The sequence below is a fragment of the Micropterus dolomieu genome, linkage group LG04 (assembly GCF_021292245.1).
Source record: "Micropterus dolomieu isolate WLL.071019.BEF.003 ecotype Adirondacks linkage group LG04, ASM2129224v1, whole genome shotgun sequence".
In the NCBI taxonomy this organism is placed as follows: Eukaryota; Metazoa; Chordata; class Actinopteri; order Centrarchiformes; family Centrarchidae; genus Micropterus; species Micropterus dolomieu.
Genome location: NC_060153.1, coordinates 23,166,153 through 23,183,444, shown reverse-complemented (window position 1 = coordinate 23,183,444; position 17,292 = coordinate 23,166,153). Strand labels below are relative to the sequence as shown.

The window sequence follows — 17,292 nt, the reverse complement described above, 5'->3', positions numbered from 1 at the left end:
CCAGAGGATTGGAAGGATAAGAAAGAAAACATTTATTATAAAAATGCTTTTTTATTTTATTTGTTAAACGTCTCCTAATTTGTGAAATAATTTCACCTCTATCTGTTAGTTGTGTTGCAGGACAAGTCAAAACGTTATCACTCATTAGTTTGTTTGTAAATCCCAGCAGACCTTTGCACAGCTGTAACCGCAGCAGCTTTAATCAGCCACAATAATTGGAAACACCTGTGTGGGAACGCAGGAGCTTTAATCTATAATAATGCCACTCGTTAGATTATAAAGTAGAGCATAATGTTTTGTACGTGTAATCAAAGTAACTGATAACTACAGCTAAAGTGCAGTAAGCGAGTAAATAGCTTTAATTTATAGTATGGCTACAGTATTTAGTTTTCTGATCACGCACAGGTAAATCACACGGAATTGCGCACTCAGCAGTTTTGTCCCCTGCACGTCACTTCCCAGGGAAGTCCAAAACTTTTCCATCTGGGCAACAGGCTGCAGTTGGAGGAGGCGCCTTTTAGGATTATCTGCGGCCAAGGCGGCAGGGCAGATTTGAACCGCTGCGGCGCACGGTGACATAGTAGATCAGTGTTTTCACGGCGGAGGACAGTCGCTGAAAAGTTACCACCCATTTAAATCTGCCGCTGACAAGGGACAAAAACGCAACACTTGGAGCAATGCGTAAAACCAGATTAGTCCGGACGGTTTGACCCACAACTCCTGCAAGTTTTGGAAGGATGTTTCGGAGATGGCATGAACTCCCTCCCCCCTAGATCGTGAAGTTTTTGTACACAGAAACCCTGCAGTTTGCGGAGTAGCAGTGGGGCTCGGAGCATGCAGCCTGCAGAAACCAGCTCGGGTTGATCTCCAGTCTGGACTCCGTGCTTTTTGCTTTCCTCTTAGGCCTGGGTTGGTGAGGAGATGAGTGCACATGATGGGACTGTGCCTCGGTACCGAAGTCACAGAGGAGAAGAAGGCGAGGATACACAGCGCCAAGATAGACCGAGACCTGTACGAATCCGCCAAACGGGAGATGAATGTGGTTAAAATACTCTTACTAGGTGAGACTGACGACTAAACATCCTGATCTGTTTAGCCAACCTGTCCCCGGGACTGTATAGCACCTTAGTGTGCATAGGCTACAGTAATACAGTGCATACAGTAACACTTTAATCGTATAGCACTTTTCAAAATCAAGTTACAAAGTGTTGTACAGTGGAAACAAACAAGATCCATAGCTAAGAATATAAATTCAATAAATAATACAAAATAAATACAACGGTAATAAAAACGCCATACGATAAAAGTGAGACATAAGAAGAGATTTAAAAGAGGCTACTGAGTTTGCCTGCCTGAGATCTCCAGGCAGGGAGTTCCACAGCTGAGGGGCCCGAACTGCAAGAGCCAGGTCACCTTGAGTGACAATATATGAACTGCACCCGTGTCCCACACTGGATATTTCCCAGTGGATGACATGACAAAAGTCCTAAGGTTGCCTTGTAAAGCTGATAAATGATAAAAACCTGACCACAGATGAGTAGATGAAAGTTTTTTATGATTTATCTCTGACATTTTTTAAAAGACCCAGTTTAACCATCATTTTTAACTTCCTCCAGGTGCAGCAGAGAGTGGAAAAAGCACTTTGGTCAAACAGATGAAGATCATCCACAGCAATGGATTCACCAAACAAGAGCTCACCAGCTTCAAGGTTGGAAAAACACACACACGTGATCAGACTACAGCCCAGTTCAACCTGCCTGATGTTTTTTATCAGATATCAGAGCATACAGTGGGCTTGGTGTTTTCTCTTTCTCTTTCAAAGAGAGTTGGATAACAGTCACCTTTGGGAAGTAGCTACACAATGTAATACATTATGTAAATTGATCAGTGTGTAATTTCTTTAGGTTGAGGTTGTTATCATCATAGTTTTTGAATAAGAACAGAGGAAGGTAAGAGGACAGTTTATGCCGCAGGCACGACTTAAATGAAAGTTCGAAGACTTTAAGGGTCTGGGAGGCAGTGATGGAGATGGACAGGAGATGGGATGAAAAATGAGGCGATGATTAGTTCCTGTGGGGGACTGAGATTTCTCATGATACCCAGGGTCAGATCCAAGTTGGTATGCAGTGGTTTGGCTCGCGCGCGTGTGTGTGGTTTGGCTTGCATCTGCGTGTGCGCGCGCACGTGTGTGTGACTGAAAGCCAAATTCCTCTGTTGTACTAGGGGTTAGGATGGGGTGGGGAGAATGGAAGCGGTTCACCACACACACACCAGTTTCAGCCCACCAGCTTGTTTTTACTGAAGGCTTATCTTCTCCTACATTCCCCTCCTTTAACACACTTTTACTCTCCTCTTTGCTATTCTGTATCTTTTCCTCTTTTTCTCCCCCTGCCTCCTCTTTCCTGTTATGCACAGACATGATGAGTATGTGATGATCGAAAAGCCCTTTCTGTGTCTTCCTCATACTTCAGCTACCTGCTCTATAATAACAACCCCTCATAGATGAAACTTACCTAAACACAGGTCACACTCTCTTTAGTTTGTGAAGCAGAATTGAAAACAGTCTCCAAAGTGAGGCTACTAGCGTTGATACTGAACCACAAATGACTAACGATATTTGTGAAAAGAACAATATTTGGACAGATGGTCTGTGTTTTGTGTGTGTGATCATCTTATGTGCAGCAGATAAACCCTACGTCCTCGAAGTATGCAGAAAACTGTTAGACTCGGTCAAAACAGGCAGTTGCTCATTGGCCAGGATTATGCACTCACACAGCGATATGGCATATGTAGGTCCCAGTTGTTTGTACAGGCAGCTGGGATGTTTGAATGCATTCCTAGATATTAAAGACACCCCATCTCCCTCTCTGCACTCCCCTCTCCTTCTGCTGCCTCGGTGTCTCATAACAATCACCTTGTCTGCAGTTCACTCATGTCATTGTTCATTATTTATTGGACTGTGCTGGAGAAAGAAGGATATGCCCTGAGCAGCTAGGTTTATGCTTTTGTCAGGTTGAGCAGGGCTGGATATCAAATCTTGACACTTTTTTGGTAGCGAATCAAATGTGTAATAAGACATTTGACCAAAGACCAGAAGTTGGCGTCAAGTGTCTGGTCTAATTTAAATGCAAACTTGGCAGTTTCAGACTGTTTTGTATTCAGTCTCAAACAAGAGTAAGAGTCTACAACTGTGCTAGCGGCTCTTTGAGGCTGGACAGACTGAGCTAAATGCTGATATGGTGTGATATATGCTGCATGCTCACAATAACAATGCTAAGAAGCTGGTATCATATTAACTAGTTTTTACCGTCTTAGTTTAGCACGTTAGCATGCTAACATTTGCTAATTGGCTCTAAACACAAAGCCCAGCTGAGGCTAAATTAGTTTTGCAGGTATTTGGTCATAATCCAAGTATTGGACAATTTAAAATTTGTACTTGATGATGATGCTAGATTAAGACAGGGGTGATTACAATTCATTCTGAGAGGGACATGAATGTTTGTATCAATATGTTTGTGTCAGTCACAAAATGCCATGGCAATCCAGTCCTATAGTTTTATTTGTATGGTGTATATATTGTTAATTTAACTTTTAAAAGATGCCAAGTTGAAGTTATTAGCCATTTTCTTTGTTCAGAAAGCTGTTTCAAAAGCACTGAGGAGTGACACAAATAATTTCCTGCACCACTTTAATTTAATTACACAGAAAAGTAAGATAATTAAGTAAAAAAGAAGAATAAGCAGGTCGTTTCTGTTTTACCTATGCATGATAGATTTCGGAACTTCCTTATGTTGTGTTTATACAGCTATGTGATCAGTACACAAAGAGAACTGTGTGCAAGCATGCAGACATGCATCAACACATGTTAAATGCCAGTAATCAAATCTTCTTTTGTTGTCCCTGCTGTCAGTTGGGTTTGCCTTTGTTCTCAGGTGACGCCCTTATTTAAATGGAAAAGTGACACTAACCCACAAACTTGCCCTTCCCTGACTATCCCAACCTCCCACAGCAAACACACCCTCTCCTGCACACACACTCACACATCTATGAGCTCATCGTTCTTTATCAAGCCATGCGGGCGTGCTGTTCCACACATGTGTTTGTTTCTACCTCTGAAGCCCTACCTGCTGTCTTGATCTTAGTGACCACCAGTGCAGTAGTAACCATCACGACCCTGCCTTGAACGGGACAGGTTATCCCTGCTGCACGCTATACCTTCTCTCACATTTCCCCTGAAGGCACAGCGAGAAAACCCCATCTCTTCATTTCTCTGTCTGGCTTTTTGTAGCCCTGCCAGCCAGGTTAGTATTGCATTAGGACCATGACAGGTCGGTCTGTTTGAGATGAATAAGGGGAGGAAAGCTAGGAAGGGGGCTCCTCTTTGTCTCATCCCTCCTTTATTTGCAGCCCGAGGCCGTGGTGTTGTTTTTACTGTGGAGGGGCTGATGGACTCAGATTTTCCCCTTCATTCTCTTCCAATACACACAACTCTGTGTCGACAAAAGTGATTCTTTGTGTGTGCATATGTTGGTGTGGCAATGGATAACATTTCTGAACAGATTTTTGTATTTTTTTTGCCTGCTGTCTCTTTGTTGGTTCAGGTGTGTTTGTATGAGTATGTGTCTAAAGGTTTCTTTATAAATGCGATAATTTTGGGAGCTTCATCACCTGAACAGCGGTGAGGTTTTGGTGAGTGCTTAAAACCTACAAACACATACATTGTTAGCAGTCTGTGATTAATGATTAAATATCAGGCCACAGCCAGCTCTGCCACATTCTTTGTTGTTGTGTTTTTGTAGCAAATGCTCTGACACAAGACAACTGACAAGCTGTTAGTTTTCTGTTTTCAGAGAGCCGATCCAAACAGCAAGCTGGACAAGAACAATAGTTCAGTGTATCTGGATGGATTTACAGATTACACTGTTGTAATGGGAGTTGTAATATCTCAGCTGACACACGGTGTACCGCAAAGTTCCCACAATGCTTTAAACTGTGATGGTGGTAGGAGTATTAATAGCCAGCGAGAAACATAGGTTGGAGAGGAATGAGATATCGCTGTCTGTTAGACTTCCTTTTAAACTGACAGACGCACAATGGTGAAAACACGGTATCTTTTTACTCTATACTTTTCCACAGAGGTGACATACCTGCTGCTCCCAGCTCTGTGTGGGGGTGAAAGAATGGCACAGTTTTTGTATATTAGGGGTAATGTAGCCATTCAGAGAAATGTGTGTTTAGTTTTTCGGTTTCTCCAAAAATGTTACCTAATGTTAAATACTGTGTAATTAGAGAAACAGCTACATGTGTTTTCTACATAAACACAGTGTTAGCCATGGCCTCCCTCTGTGCCTCACACCTTTTACTGTCAACACAAAACTAAAAGCAAGCCTTGAGTCAGAGAGGGAGGAACTTGGAAACAATTGATAAAGAGGACAAAGGTGGAGTGGGGGAAGGAAAGAAGAAGAATGAACTCAAGGCAGAGATGAGGGTACAACAACTGGATCAGAGATATGAGAGTGGCAGTAATTTAATTTTTAAGTTCAGGAGGACAGATTAGCAACAAGAAGCTGTACAATAGAATAAAAGCTGCTTTTTATGGTGCTTATTAAACTTCAATTGTGCTGAGTTTGTCAAAAAAAAGTGTTGATTATAGTTTACATTTTAGGAGCTGTAAGTTCTAATGTTGTTAATACTTGCATTGCATTATATTGACTTTAAAGGTGCCCTGTGGAGGTTTCTTGTAAACAGAGAGGTTCTGTTTACATTCAGTGTTTCTTACTAAAATGGATTGTATATCCTTGAGCTCTTACAAACATGTTGTGTGTATTTCCTTCCTTGGCACAATATGAATCATGCGGCCCGCATGTTTGTGCATTCTCATGTGCAGTACAAACAAGACAGTGACCCACTCATAAAAACATTGCTCCTCAGCACTACTAGTGGTCAAAAACACAGGGCAACTTTAAGAACCTTTTTTGGGTTGGAATATGCTGTAAATTCAGCATAAGAAACTTTGATATATTCTAGATTCAATACACATAAAGTGAAATATTTCAGGCCTTTTTTTTTGTTTTAATCTTGACGATTATAGCTTAAAGCTCATTGAAATCAAAAATCCATATCAACATATTAGAATGAATACTGTATAATACAGAAATGTCGACCTGAGAAGAGTTCTAATCAACTAATTAACTCAAAAAGTTTCCCAAACCTTTAATCTCTCGGTCCAAAATCCAAAGTCCTCCTTTCAGATAAAAGGAAAATTTAGCATTTCATTTGGAAATCAAGGTCCCACAGTCTGGAGGACGAGTTGAGATGCACAGAATCCAAGTTGCTTGAAGTCAGTGATGATTTTTATGGTGTTGGTCCACTGTGTTTCATCAAGTAAAGAGTCAATGCAGCTGTATACCAGGAGATTTAAGAGTACTTCATGCTTCAGTCTGCTGACAAGCTTTATGGAGATGTTGATTTCCTTTTCCAGCAGGACTTGGTACCTTCCCATGGTGCCAAAACCACTAGTAACTGGTTTGCTGACCATGGTATTACTGTGCATGACTGGTCAGCCAACTGGCCTGACTTGAACCCCATAGAGACACTATGGTGTATTGTCAAGAGGACAGTGAGAGGCACCGGACCAACAGTACAGGCGAGCAGAAGGCTGCTATCAAAGCAACCTGGGCTTCCATAACACCTCAGCAGGGCCACAGGCTGAATACCTCCATGTCACGCCACAATGATGCAGTAATTTGTGCTAAAGGAGCCTCCACCAAGCACTGAGTGCAGAAATTTAGCAGAAATTTTCGGCTTTTCAGAAGGCCGACATTTCTGTGTTAGACATTCTTTATTCTAATATTTTGATATATGGATTTTTGATTTCCATGAGCTGTAATCATCAAGACTAAACCAAAAAAGGCTTGAAATATTTCACTTTATGTGTAATGAATCTAAAATATATGAAAGTTTCACTTTTTTAATTAAACTGTGGAATAAAAATGGTGCTTTCCCTTCTTCTGCTTGAAACTGGGCATGATTGACATCATCCTTTAGCCTAATGTTAGTTTTATTGCACTTATTAGGGTGGAACAACTTGTTATCATTCTTATTGGTCCATAGAGTTTTCTGACATACATTAACAAGCATAGTTAAACCTGAACGGAGTACAGCAGGGGTAACTGAAAACACTTGTGTGGGTGTTAAGTTATGATGAGTGGGACAGCGTTTTGCTCAAGAACACATTATATCTAGTTCTCTTTTTAAACCATATAGAACCAAAGTGTAAAAAAACAAAACCTAGAGGTGCAGATAGGTGGATTTTGGACAGAGCCAAGCCAGCTGTTTCTGTCCATTTCCACTCTTTGTGCTAAGCAAAGTTAGTGGTAGCTGCATATTTAGTGTACAGAGAGCTGGTGCACAGACAGGGTCAGGAGTTTAGTCATTCGTCACTATGAAATTGTGAGACTTTAAGTTTTTGTTTTTTTCTTCCTCTGGATTAAACAAACCAGCTGTAATGTGTTTCTGAGAAATATTTGCAAATTTAATAACATTCCTGTTAGCCTCAGCTGTAGTTTGTTTATTGCTAATAAGCAAATGTTATGCTATGCTAAACTAAGATGGAGATCACGGTCATAAAACATAGAAACTGCACTATAAAGATAAAATATGCATTGTTCTTCAGACTACAAGAATGTTTATTATTATGTAACAAATGTATTGAATCACATATCTGAGCAGATGACAGTGATGGTGAGGCAGAGGGAGGCAAATGCACAAAGCGGCTTATTTCTGACATAAATCAAGGCAGCGCTTTCAGCAAAGGTTCTCTTGAAACAGACAAATTTTGTCATAAAAATGAAACCCTGTCATGTCACTAAGTTATCACACCTTTCACTGGGAGAGCAACACATCTCAGTCTACACACACACACACACACACACACACACACACACACACACACACACACACACACACACACACACACACACACACACACACACACACACACAGACAGAAGAGCGGCCAGACTGTGATAGAACTGTGAAGGAATGTGAAGCTTATCTTTAGCTGGCAGGAGAGTGACGAGAGTATAACACACACCTCCCAACTCTCTATAGGAGTCACTCTGCTCAGTCACTAAAGTCTTAAGGTTTCTAAGCACTAAAACAGAGTTATGAGTTTAATTTTACATGAGTTACACAATACTTTCACTCTCTTACACTCTCAATAGGCTTGATAACTGGTCCACGATAGGTGCAAACACACGCTATGCCCCAAATACACTATTCCCAAAAGTTTTAGGACACCAGATCATTGAATTCAGGTGTTCCAACCACTTCCATGGCCACATTTGTATAAAACCAAGCACATAGGCATGCAGACCGCTTCTATAAACATTTGTGAGGTCGCTCTCAGGAGCTCAGTGAATTCAAGCGTGGTACTGTGACAGGTTTGCTACCTCTGCAATAAGTCTATTCGAGAAATGTCCTCACTACTAAATATTCCATGGTCAACTGTTAGTGGTATTGTAACAAAGTGGAAGCGATTGGAAACAACAGAAACTCAGCCACGAAGTGGTAGGCCACATAAAGTCACAGTGCGCAGAAGTTGCCAACTTTCTGCTGAATCAGTAGCTACAGACCTCCAAACGCCGTGTGGCCTTCGGACAATGGGCAAGCTTAGGAATTTGAGTGACTTTGACAGGGAGCAAATTGTGATCAGTCTAGATGACTGGGTCAGAGCATCTCCAAAACTGAAGCTCTTGTGGGGTGTTCCCGGTCTGCAGTAGTCAGAGCCTAGCAAAAGTGTTCAGGGGCGGCCAAGGCTCATTGATGCATGCGCAGAGCAACGGCTGGTCTGTGTGGTCCAATCCAGCAGACTAGCCACTGTAGTTCAAATTGCTGAAAAAGTTGATGCTGGTTCTGACAGAAAGTCAGAACACACAGCACATCGCAGTTTGTTGTGTATGGGGCTATGTTGCCGCAGACCAGTTAGGGTGCCCATGCTGACCCCTGTCCACTGCTAAAGCACCTACTATGGGCATGTGAGCATCAGAACTGGACAACGGAGTAATGGAAGAAGGTGGCCTGGTCTGAGGAATCACGTTTTCTGTTACATCACGTGGATGGCTGGGTGCACGTGGGGAACGCAGCACTAGGATGCACTATGGGAAGAAGGCGAGCCAGCGGAGGCAGTGCGATGCTTTGGGCAATGTTCTGCTGGGAAACCTTGGGTCCTGCCATTCATGTGGATCTTACTGCTGCATCATGTACCACCTACCTAAGCATTGTTGCCGACCATGTACACCTTTTCACGGAAACAGTACTCATTGATGGCAGGACAATGCATCCTGCCACAAAACAAAAATGTTTCAGGAATAGTTTCAGGAGTACAACGAGTTCAAGGTGACTTGGCCTCCAAATTCCCCAGATCTCATGGCCAGCCAGCTTAAATTTGAGTATTAAAATAATTTGATGGCTCACCGTGGAATCATCAGTTCCTCATTTGACTAATAATAAAAAAAAAATCACCCTGTGTTGATGTCTACATTACAACCACCATAAAAGTTACAAAGGTTCGGATACACGTCAGGCATCTTAAAGCTGCACCAGTCAATATATTTATATTAACAATGCATCAAATGAATATGTAATGTGAAAGAGGTCATTTCTACTGACAAACCCACAGAAAAATATCACCTGACAAGGCAGTTTCCCTCAGCTCTGAGGAGGGTTTTAGCATCTTTCATTTGATTTTGGTTTTACGGTTTTGGAGTCTTTCCACTCTCATAGTATCATTTTCAGCCGCACCACCATACTCTGGACAGGTTTTGATAAACTAACATTTCACTACCTTCGACAAAGTGCCTAGTTGGTGAACATAGTGTAGCAGCTATAAGGCCAGATATTTCCCTTTTAAAAGATGGTGTAGAATAAAACGGAGCTAAAAGGTGAGTGATCAGAAACATGACTCCAAATTCTGTGGAATGTTATTTTTGTTGCTGTCTGTACCAAACAAGTATTTTCCCTTATGTCTGGAGAATATGATTTGTAGGTCGTCTCTGTAGCACCACAATACTTCATTTATAATGAATATTGTTGTGCACATTTTAGCTTTTATCAAAAACTTGCAGATCCTGAGATTTGGACATATGCTATTTAAATAATATTTCAATCAATTGTTCAGCCCTAATCTAAATGAATTGTAATGCTTCTCCTTCTCCGTTTGCCACTCAAACTGTACAAGGTGATGTCAATGCTTTAGAACGTCTTCTGTTGCCTCAAGTGCCAGAACCTCAATTAATGCATCTCTAAAGGCAAAAAGTGCAGACAGTATCCCAAAAATGCAATGTAATTTTTATACTTAAAGAAACGTGTTACTTAGTGAGCTTCAGTGAAGTGGTACTAATCATCTCATCTAACTCAGCACTTTTTGGTGCTGTCACATGTTTGTGTAAGGCAGTAAAAACAATCAGAAACCAGTGAACCCACACTGTACTCTGGGGGAAAATGTAATCATAAGAGAAGATGAAGTAAGCCCTTAGAAAAGGCAACAATAGACAAAACTATGCAAATCAATTTCTTTTGCTCTAACTCTACAGTTTACTTACATTTTTTTGTTGTTGTTATGCTGTAAAACTGAATTTTTGTTTTGCCCCATTGCCATGGCTATTCATGAACTTAACTTTTTAACTTTGGCAGCCTGCAGTGCTGGATAACCTCCTGACCTCCATGAAGTTTGTTCTCCACGGCATGGGCATCCTCCGGATCAACCTGGCTAACAACAGGAACAAGGTAGTCTGTCTGCATGTTTCTTTGTCTACCTGTCTGTCTGCGTGTCTGACATTTTGTACCTCTTTCTTTCTTGTGTTTTTAATTTCTGCTTTTCTCCAGATCTATCCTCCTTTTCTATCTTTCTCTTTGAAATGGATCCTGAACGTTATGCTGATGTCTTCTCTGCACTGCACCCAGATCTCCACTAGAGAGCAGCATCTCAGCACTGTAGCCACAGCTTGCTGCATCTGGCGCCATCCCCCCCCCCCCCCCCCCCCCCCCCCCCCCCCCCCCCCCCACACACACACACACACACACACACACACACGCAGCCACAATTTCTTTGCATGAGAGAGAACAGAAAGTTAGACAGTAGGTGGGTGGTTTTATTGTGAGATTCAATTTGATTTGAACTTTATTGTCAAAATTATCAGAGCTCATACCGCCCACTCAGCACTTCCTGCTGGGAAATGATGACCAAAGTACTTCCTCGATTAAATGTCACCAGGGTGTGTTTGTGTGCACAGCCATTCGTTTGTGCATCTCTACTGATAAACAAGTCTAGAGATCAGAGACAGACTCATAAACTTTTCTGTTGTTTAGACTCACATCCTTTTATCCATCTGGTCTCTGCTCCTCCCAGCCGCTCATCCATCCGCATTTCTGTCTCCGTCTGTTCTTGCAGGTCCACGCCCATTCTGTCCTGTCATGTGGGAGGTGTTTTGACGAAGAGCAGGTGCTGTTTCCTTTCATTAGCCATGCCATGTCCTGTCTGTTGGCCGACCAGGGGGTGAGGGCCGCGGCGGCCCGAGGATACGAGTACGAGCTCAATGACTCTGCACTGTAGTGAGTACTCTTCCAGTGAACACTCATGTTGTGCTGAGGAGATGCAGGGGTCCAATTAGCAGCTGATGCTCGGCCGTGTGCTCGCTGTCACCGGGAATCAGAGTCTGGGAAGGGAGAAGGAAAGAGAAGAGGGAGGGAGGGAGACAAACCCAAGTAAATTGTACCTCCACGGCTATTACATCCATTAATTACCCTTAAAATACATACATGTGTTTGGTATTAGCTGTGTGTGCATATAAGTTCAAGTTCAAGACCTTTATTTGTCCCCGAGGGGCAATTAGTTTTAATGCAGTAGCAAAGAAGTTGACACACAGTACATAACAACAAAGACGACAACATCGATTAAAAATACAGGGTCAGACCAATGGGTAAATTAATACCACAACATTGAAAGTTTAAGTTCAAGTGAGCCTTATGTGCAGATGTTACCTATTCTTTACAGAGTTGAGCAGAGAGATAGCAGAGGGTACGAAGGAGAATTTATATCGATTTGTTTTGGCCTGTGGTTGACTGAAGCGGGAACCAGAAGGCAGCATCTTAAATTCTGCATTCAGGGTGTGAGAACTATCAGCTGCTAATGTGTTTTTCCGTTTTAAACTAAAAGAAGCATACCAGCAAATACATGAAAAAGTAAAGACGGACTCAATAAAAGATTTATAAAACAATGTCCTCAGGGATCTGTCCACTTGAAACTTAGCTAGCTTTCTCAGACAGATGATAATTCCCAGATACTTATACGACTCAACAATTTCAACCTCTTTACCATCTATAATCGTCTTTTCAGGAGTTGGATGGTGATGTCTAAAATCAATGCACATGTCCTTTGTCTTTGTAACATTTAAGTCTAAAAAGGCTTCTTTGCACCAGTTTAAAAAATAGGGTAGTACAGGGCCGTGAGATGTTTCAGTGGAGTCCATTAAACTTACTATGACTGTGTCATCTGCAAACTTTACGATATAGTTATTAGTCAGTTCACTGTGGCAGTTGTTAATGTACATAATGTATAAAAGAGGAGAGAGAAAACAGCCTTGAGGGGAGCCTGTTGATGTCACTGATATTCCAGAAAGATGTCCATTTACTCTCACACTCTGTGTCCTGTTAGTGAGAGAGTCCAAAATCCAGCCCACCAGGTGGTAGTCCAACCTGATATGAGACAAGCAGTGCAACAAAACAATTGCTCAAACTCAGAGGTATAAATAAATGTGCGTACAGAGAATGTTTAAAATGTGGATATTTTAATAAAGTCAAACCTGTGCAGACACAGTAATGTGTGAGGATGAAAACGGAAAAAAAGAAACAAGTGTAGATAGGATAATGTGTGTGATGCACAAGTCAGACAGAGCTGGGACCCTCCAGGAGGCCGTCCGTTCTCATCCTCAACCCCAGTGAGAGGCCTCAGCTCTGGGGATATCTACACCGACAGGCCCCCTGGTTCCCACTGAGAACCACCGTACATCACCATCACCCTCTGCTCTCCTCAGGCATACACACACACACGTTTGTACTTCTGTACTTGTGAGGACCCTTATTGACATAATGTCTGTCTGTGGTTTGGTGCTGAGCAGCAAAGGGGGTTGTAGAGCTTTTTTAAAACTGAAAACGGCTGCCTGCTGCGGTCGAAAATGATGCTGTGAGAGTGAACCAAAAGAGTAAAGTTGCGGTCCGAGCTGAAACTCACTATAAAGCTCCATAATGCTGAGGGGAACTGCAGATTTGGGTGACGATTCTCTGTAAGTTCATCACTTTTAGGAACTCCTTTCACATTGTCACTCATACATTTTTACATTGTTATATAATATAAAACTACTATTTAAACTACAATCAAGTCTGAACCACTGATCACACACTTGATCAAAGACTGTGTAATGTGAAAGGTGTTGATGAATTCACAGAGAAATATCACCTGACTCTACAGTTTCCCTCAGCTCTTGAAACTATTTTAGTCTCTTTCTGCTTATTGTTTTGGTTTTACAGCTTCAGTGAAAAAGCTCTAAAAACTGACGACTAGCTAGTGAACATAGCGGAGCAATTAGCAGCTAAAGAGCCCAAAATGTCCCTCAGTAGTTAGTGGAGAGTGATTATTTGACTTATATTTGTTAGGTGGCCACAAAGACAACTGCAGATGAATGCTACTGTTGCTTTGTAAATGCTGGAAGTGTAACACATCAGCTTTATAAGGTGATAATGTCGATGTTCCGTTTACAATTTGTTCTGCTTCCTCTAAATGCCCAAAAATCAACTAATACAGCTCTCTAAAACTCAGACTGGTCCTCACAAAGACAGTACAAAGTACAAAAGAGACCCTGACATGTTGTCTGCACTGTACAGCGTCCGGCAGGCAGTGTGTTTTTTAAGCAGCAGGATGTGTGTCGCTTTCCACGAAACTGATTCAGAGTGACTAGTTGAGAATGTCACAGTCAATTCAGGTAGGCGTAGACGTCACTGTGTGTGTGTGTGTGTGTGTGTGTGTTTGGAAAAGATCACATCTTGTGCGCACACATGATACAGTTGATTACACTAGCTGTGTTAATAGCTGATCTGTCTGTGAAAGCTTAGCCTCAGAATGTTATTATGGTAAACCACAGTGTGAATATTCATCGTGATGAGCTGCTGCGCCCCCTGGGGCTCCAGCCTTATCACTGCACACCCGCCACCTGGCAGCTGACACACACACACAGACACTATGCGAGTCTACACACCCGTAACTGATACCTGATATTATTCTCTTTTGATCTCAAGTTTGTCTGCAGGTTATTAAATTTTCCCCTTGTCTTTCACCTTTCTGCACCCTTCTGACTCTCTCTCTTCCCTCCTCTTTCTCGTTTCTTAGTTTCTTCGAGAACATGACCCGCATCACGTCTCCAGATTACGTGCCCACAGAGACTGATGTTCTGCGAGTACGACTAAGGACGACAGGCGTTATAGAGACCCAGTTCAAAGTCAACCACCTCATTTTCAGGTAGACACCTTTCACTTGGCTTTTTATGAAGACGTAATACTGCAGAATAGGGATGCTTATAGCTGCTGCCGTCAGGTCTGCATTCGACTTCTCCAGGAGCACCTGTCGTACCATCTTACTTCACTTCTTCAGCTGCGACACTCTTATCTCTGCCTACAGCCGTGTGATAGGCCCGAGATGCGAGATGGAGATATCCAGCTTCATTCAATACGTCAATATGGCACCTGTCAGTTGGCTTTACGCTCATCTACTGGTCACACACACACACACGCATTCAAAAGCATCAGTGGCTCGGTCTTATCAGTGGAGAAGCAGAGGGCAAGTATCTGAGCCCTGGAGGCTGATGTCAGATGACCATATTCATCTGTGATCAATGAGCTGTGTCACATAATACCAACTTCTTTATCATCCTCCAATGGCTGAACTCATTTCCTGAAGCTGCTGATAGTCATGACGGGGCAATAGATGTTAATGAAGTTGTTTTCTCTGCAGCCGGACTGATGAACAGCAAACCAACATCAAAGACAACTGGGGTTTTTTAAACTGCAATCACTGTTGTCCTAGGCTCAATTTGTTGTTTTAAAAGTGTAGTTGTGTGTATTTTTAAATATACTGGTACAGTTTTGGTTAAATGTTGACAACAGCTGTGGAATTGGCTCAAATATTTTTGATATTGATACCAAAACTATCTGAGTTTTATTAAATTATACTGATAACAACAAAATAACCAGCATTTGTCAAATGGATCAGTTACAGAAAATACAGCATAATACTGGAAAACGCAACCTTTTCTGAAGATAAATTGACATGTGCTTGCTGCTGAAACGGAAACCATTGTAGCTGAAGTGTTAAAATACAAATATGTTTAAATAGAAATTAAAACAGAAAAATTTAATTGAAAGTTGAGTTTAGATGAAGGATAACTTCAAATCAAAGTGCTAAAATGACTTAAAGATTCATTTCAGCATTGAAAGGTGTTTTCAATGTCAACCAAAGTATATGTGTTATATTGAGCTGAAAGTGTCAGTTACAGTGGTTAAACTGAAAAACAATTTCAGTTAAAGTGTTGGCTGCAGTGTGAGCACTGAATGCAGTTGGAGTAAATTATGTATGAACAATAAAAGTTGTGGAGTTAGAAGAGCTGAGGAAGTTTTTGTATTGTTTAAAAGGTAAGGCCTACAATATGTCAGCTTGAAATGAACATAATTACATCTAAATTGGACAATATCTGTTGTGCTAGAAAGAAGTGAGGGTATCACCAGTGTCATTAGAATTAATCGTCCAGGAAGCGTTCATATCCGTTCAAAGATTTGTGACAATCGATCTCATAGATGTTGAGATATTTCACTGGATATGTGAAAACTTGTTGGTGGAGCTGGAGGAAGAGTCAAGGCATCGCAAAAGTCAGTAAAAGTCAACATCTGGGCACCATGTATGTCTACACAGACTTCACAAGATACAAGGCAATCCCTCTTGTTGTTGTTAAGATATTTCAGTTTGGACCACAGTGGAAGATCAACTGACAGACCAACATTGACATCTGTAGAAAAGTCCTGTACATCCAAAAACAACTAACTATTGTCACTGTACCTCAGTATGAACGGTAGACACATGAGATCCTGAGATAATCCATCTACCTCACAGGTGTGGCATATCAAGATGCTGATCAGACAGCACAAGTGTTGCACAGGTGTGTCTTAGGCTGGCCACAATAAAAGGCCACTCCAAGATAAATAGGCCTTTTGTGTACATAGAGAAATTCTTCCAAATTTGAGTTCAGCTCATGATGAATGGGGGCAAGAACAAAAGTGTTGTGTTCATAATTTTGTTCAGTGTAGAAATAAAGACTTCGGCTCATAACGGCAGCATGAAGGACTGGGTGATTTTCCATAGTTTCGTTTTATTAGAAGGGTAATGGGTCACGTAGGGTTCATAAGGATACATTGAGCACTACACATTTAATCTTGAATGTGTGTGTCTCAGTGTCTGTCTACAGTGTATCATTTCAACAAAATCAGATTACTTTCTTCTTCTTTCTCAGTAATGCCTACCTGAGGAGCACCTCTTCTCTCATCGTACCACGATAACAACCTGTCATTCATGCACGCAGATTACACCTCATATGGAATTATAACAATAAAACACATTACCTCAGCTTTTCATAAGATCTCAGTTTAGCATATAAACATTGTAGAGCGAATCAGTTTGTCAGCAGATGATGGACTCAGTCTGGAGCATTTGTGTCACATCTAAATACTTCCTGTACGTACTGGATGTCTGGCTGATTGGTGTGTGTGTGTTTTTGCAGTAAATACTGTGCACACATTTAATGCAATATGATAGTCAAAGTATTTTACATCAGGAAAAGTTTAACCAGCAAAGAAGCACTTTGATCATAACCGTATCTGTTGTCCCGTGCAGGTAATTGCTGGTTTTCCTCGCAGTCTTATGTTTGCGTCACAGTTGAGTCACCTACAAGCTAGTTGTTTTTGCTTTTTTTAAATTTGTGTGTTTTTTTCTTTCTTTCTGTCTTTGAAACATTGTGATGGTGACATCACCACAAGGTGACGGTGTCAGATGTGAGCGGGGGTAGCAGAGTCCCAGGTGGTGATGTAGGATAGATAGCCCAGCCTCCCCGCTCTCACACACCCTCTTTCTTATCTGCCTGAATTCTTCAGGAGATAAATAATTGGGTATAGTTAATTGACACACAGCTGTGTG

At 41.6% G+C, this 17,292-nt stretch overlaps 1 protein-coding gene across 1 annotated transcript in view; it reads left to right on the top strand.

The window, feature by feature from the left end:
- Positions 1-18: 18 nt before the first annotated feature.
- The window catches only part of gnav1 (guanine nucleotide binding protein (G protein) alpha v1), a 33,259-nt gene continuing 15,985 nt past the window's right edge, over positions 19-17,292 (top strand). The window contains exons 1-5 of the mRNA XM_046047600.1: positions 19-1,061; positions 1,617-1,708; positions 10,695-10,787; positions 11,452-11,612; positions 14,443-14,571. Of these exons, the coding sequence (XP_045903556.1) occupies positions 932-1,061; positions 1,617-1,708; positions 10,695-10,787; positions 11,452-11,612; positions 14,443-14,571 (605 nt within the window). The 5' untranslated portion in view covers positions 19-931. The remainder of the gene's footprint in view (positions 1,062-1,616; positions 1,709-10,694; positions 10,788-11,451; positions 11,613-14,442; positions 14,572-17,292) is intronic.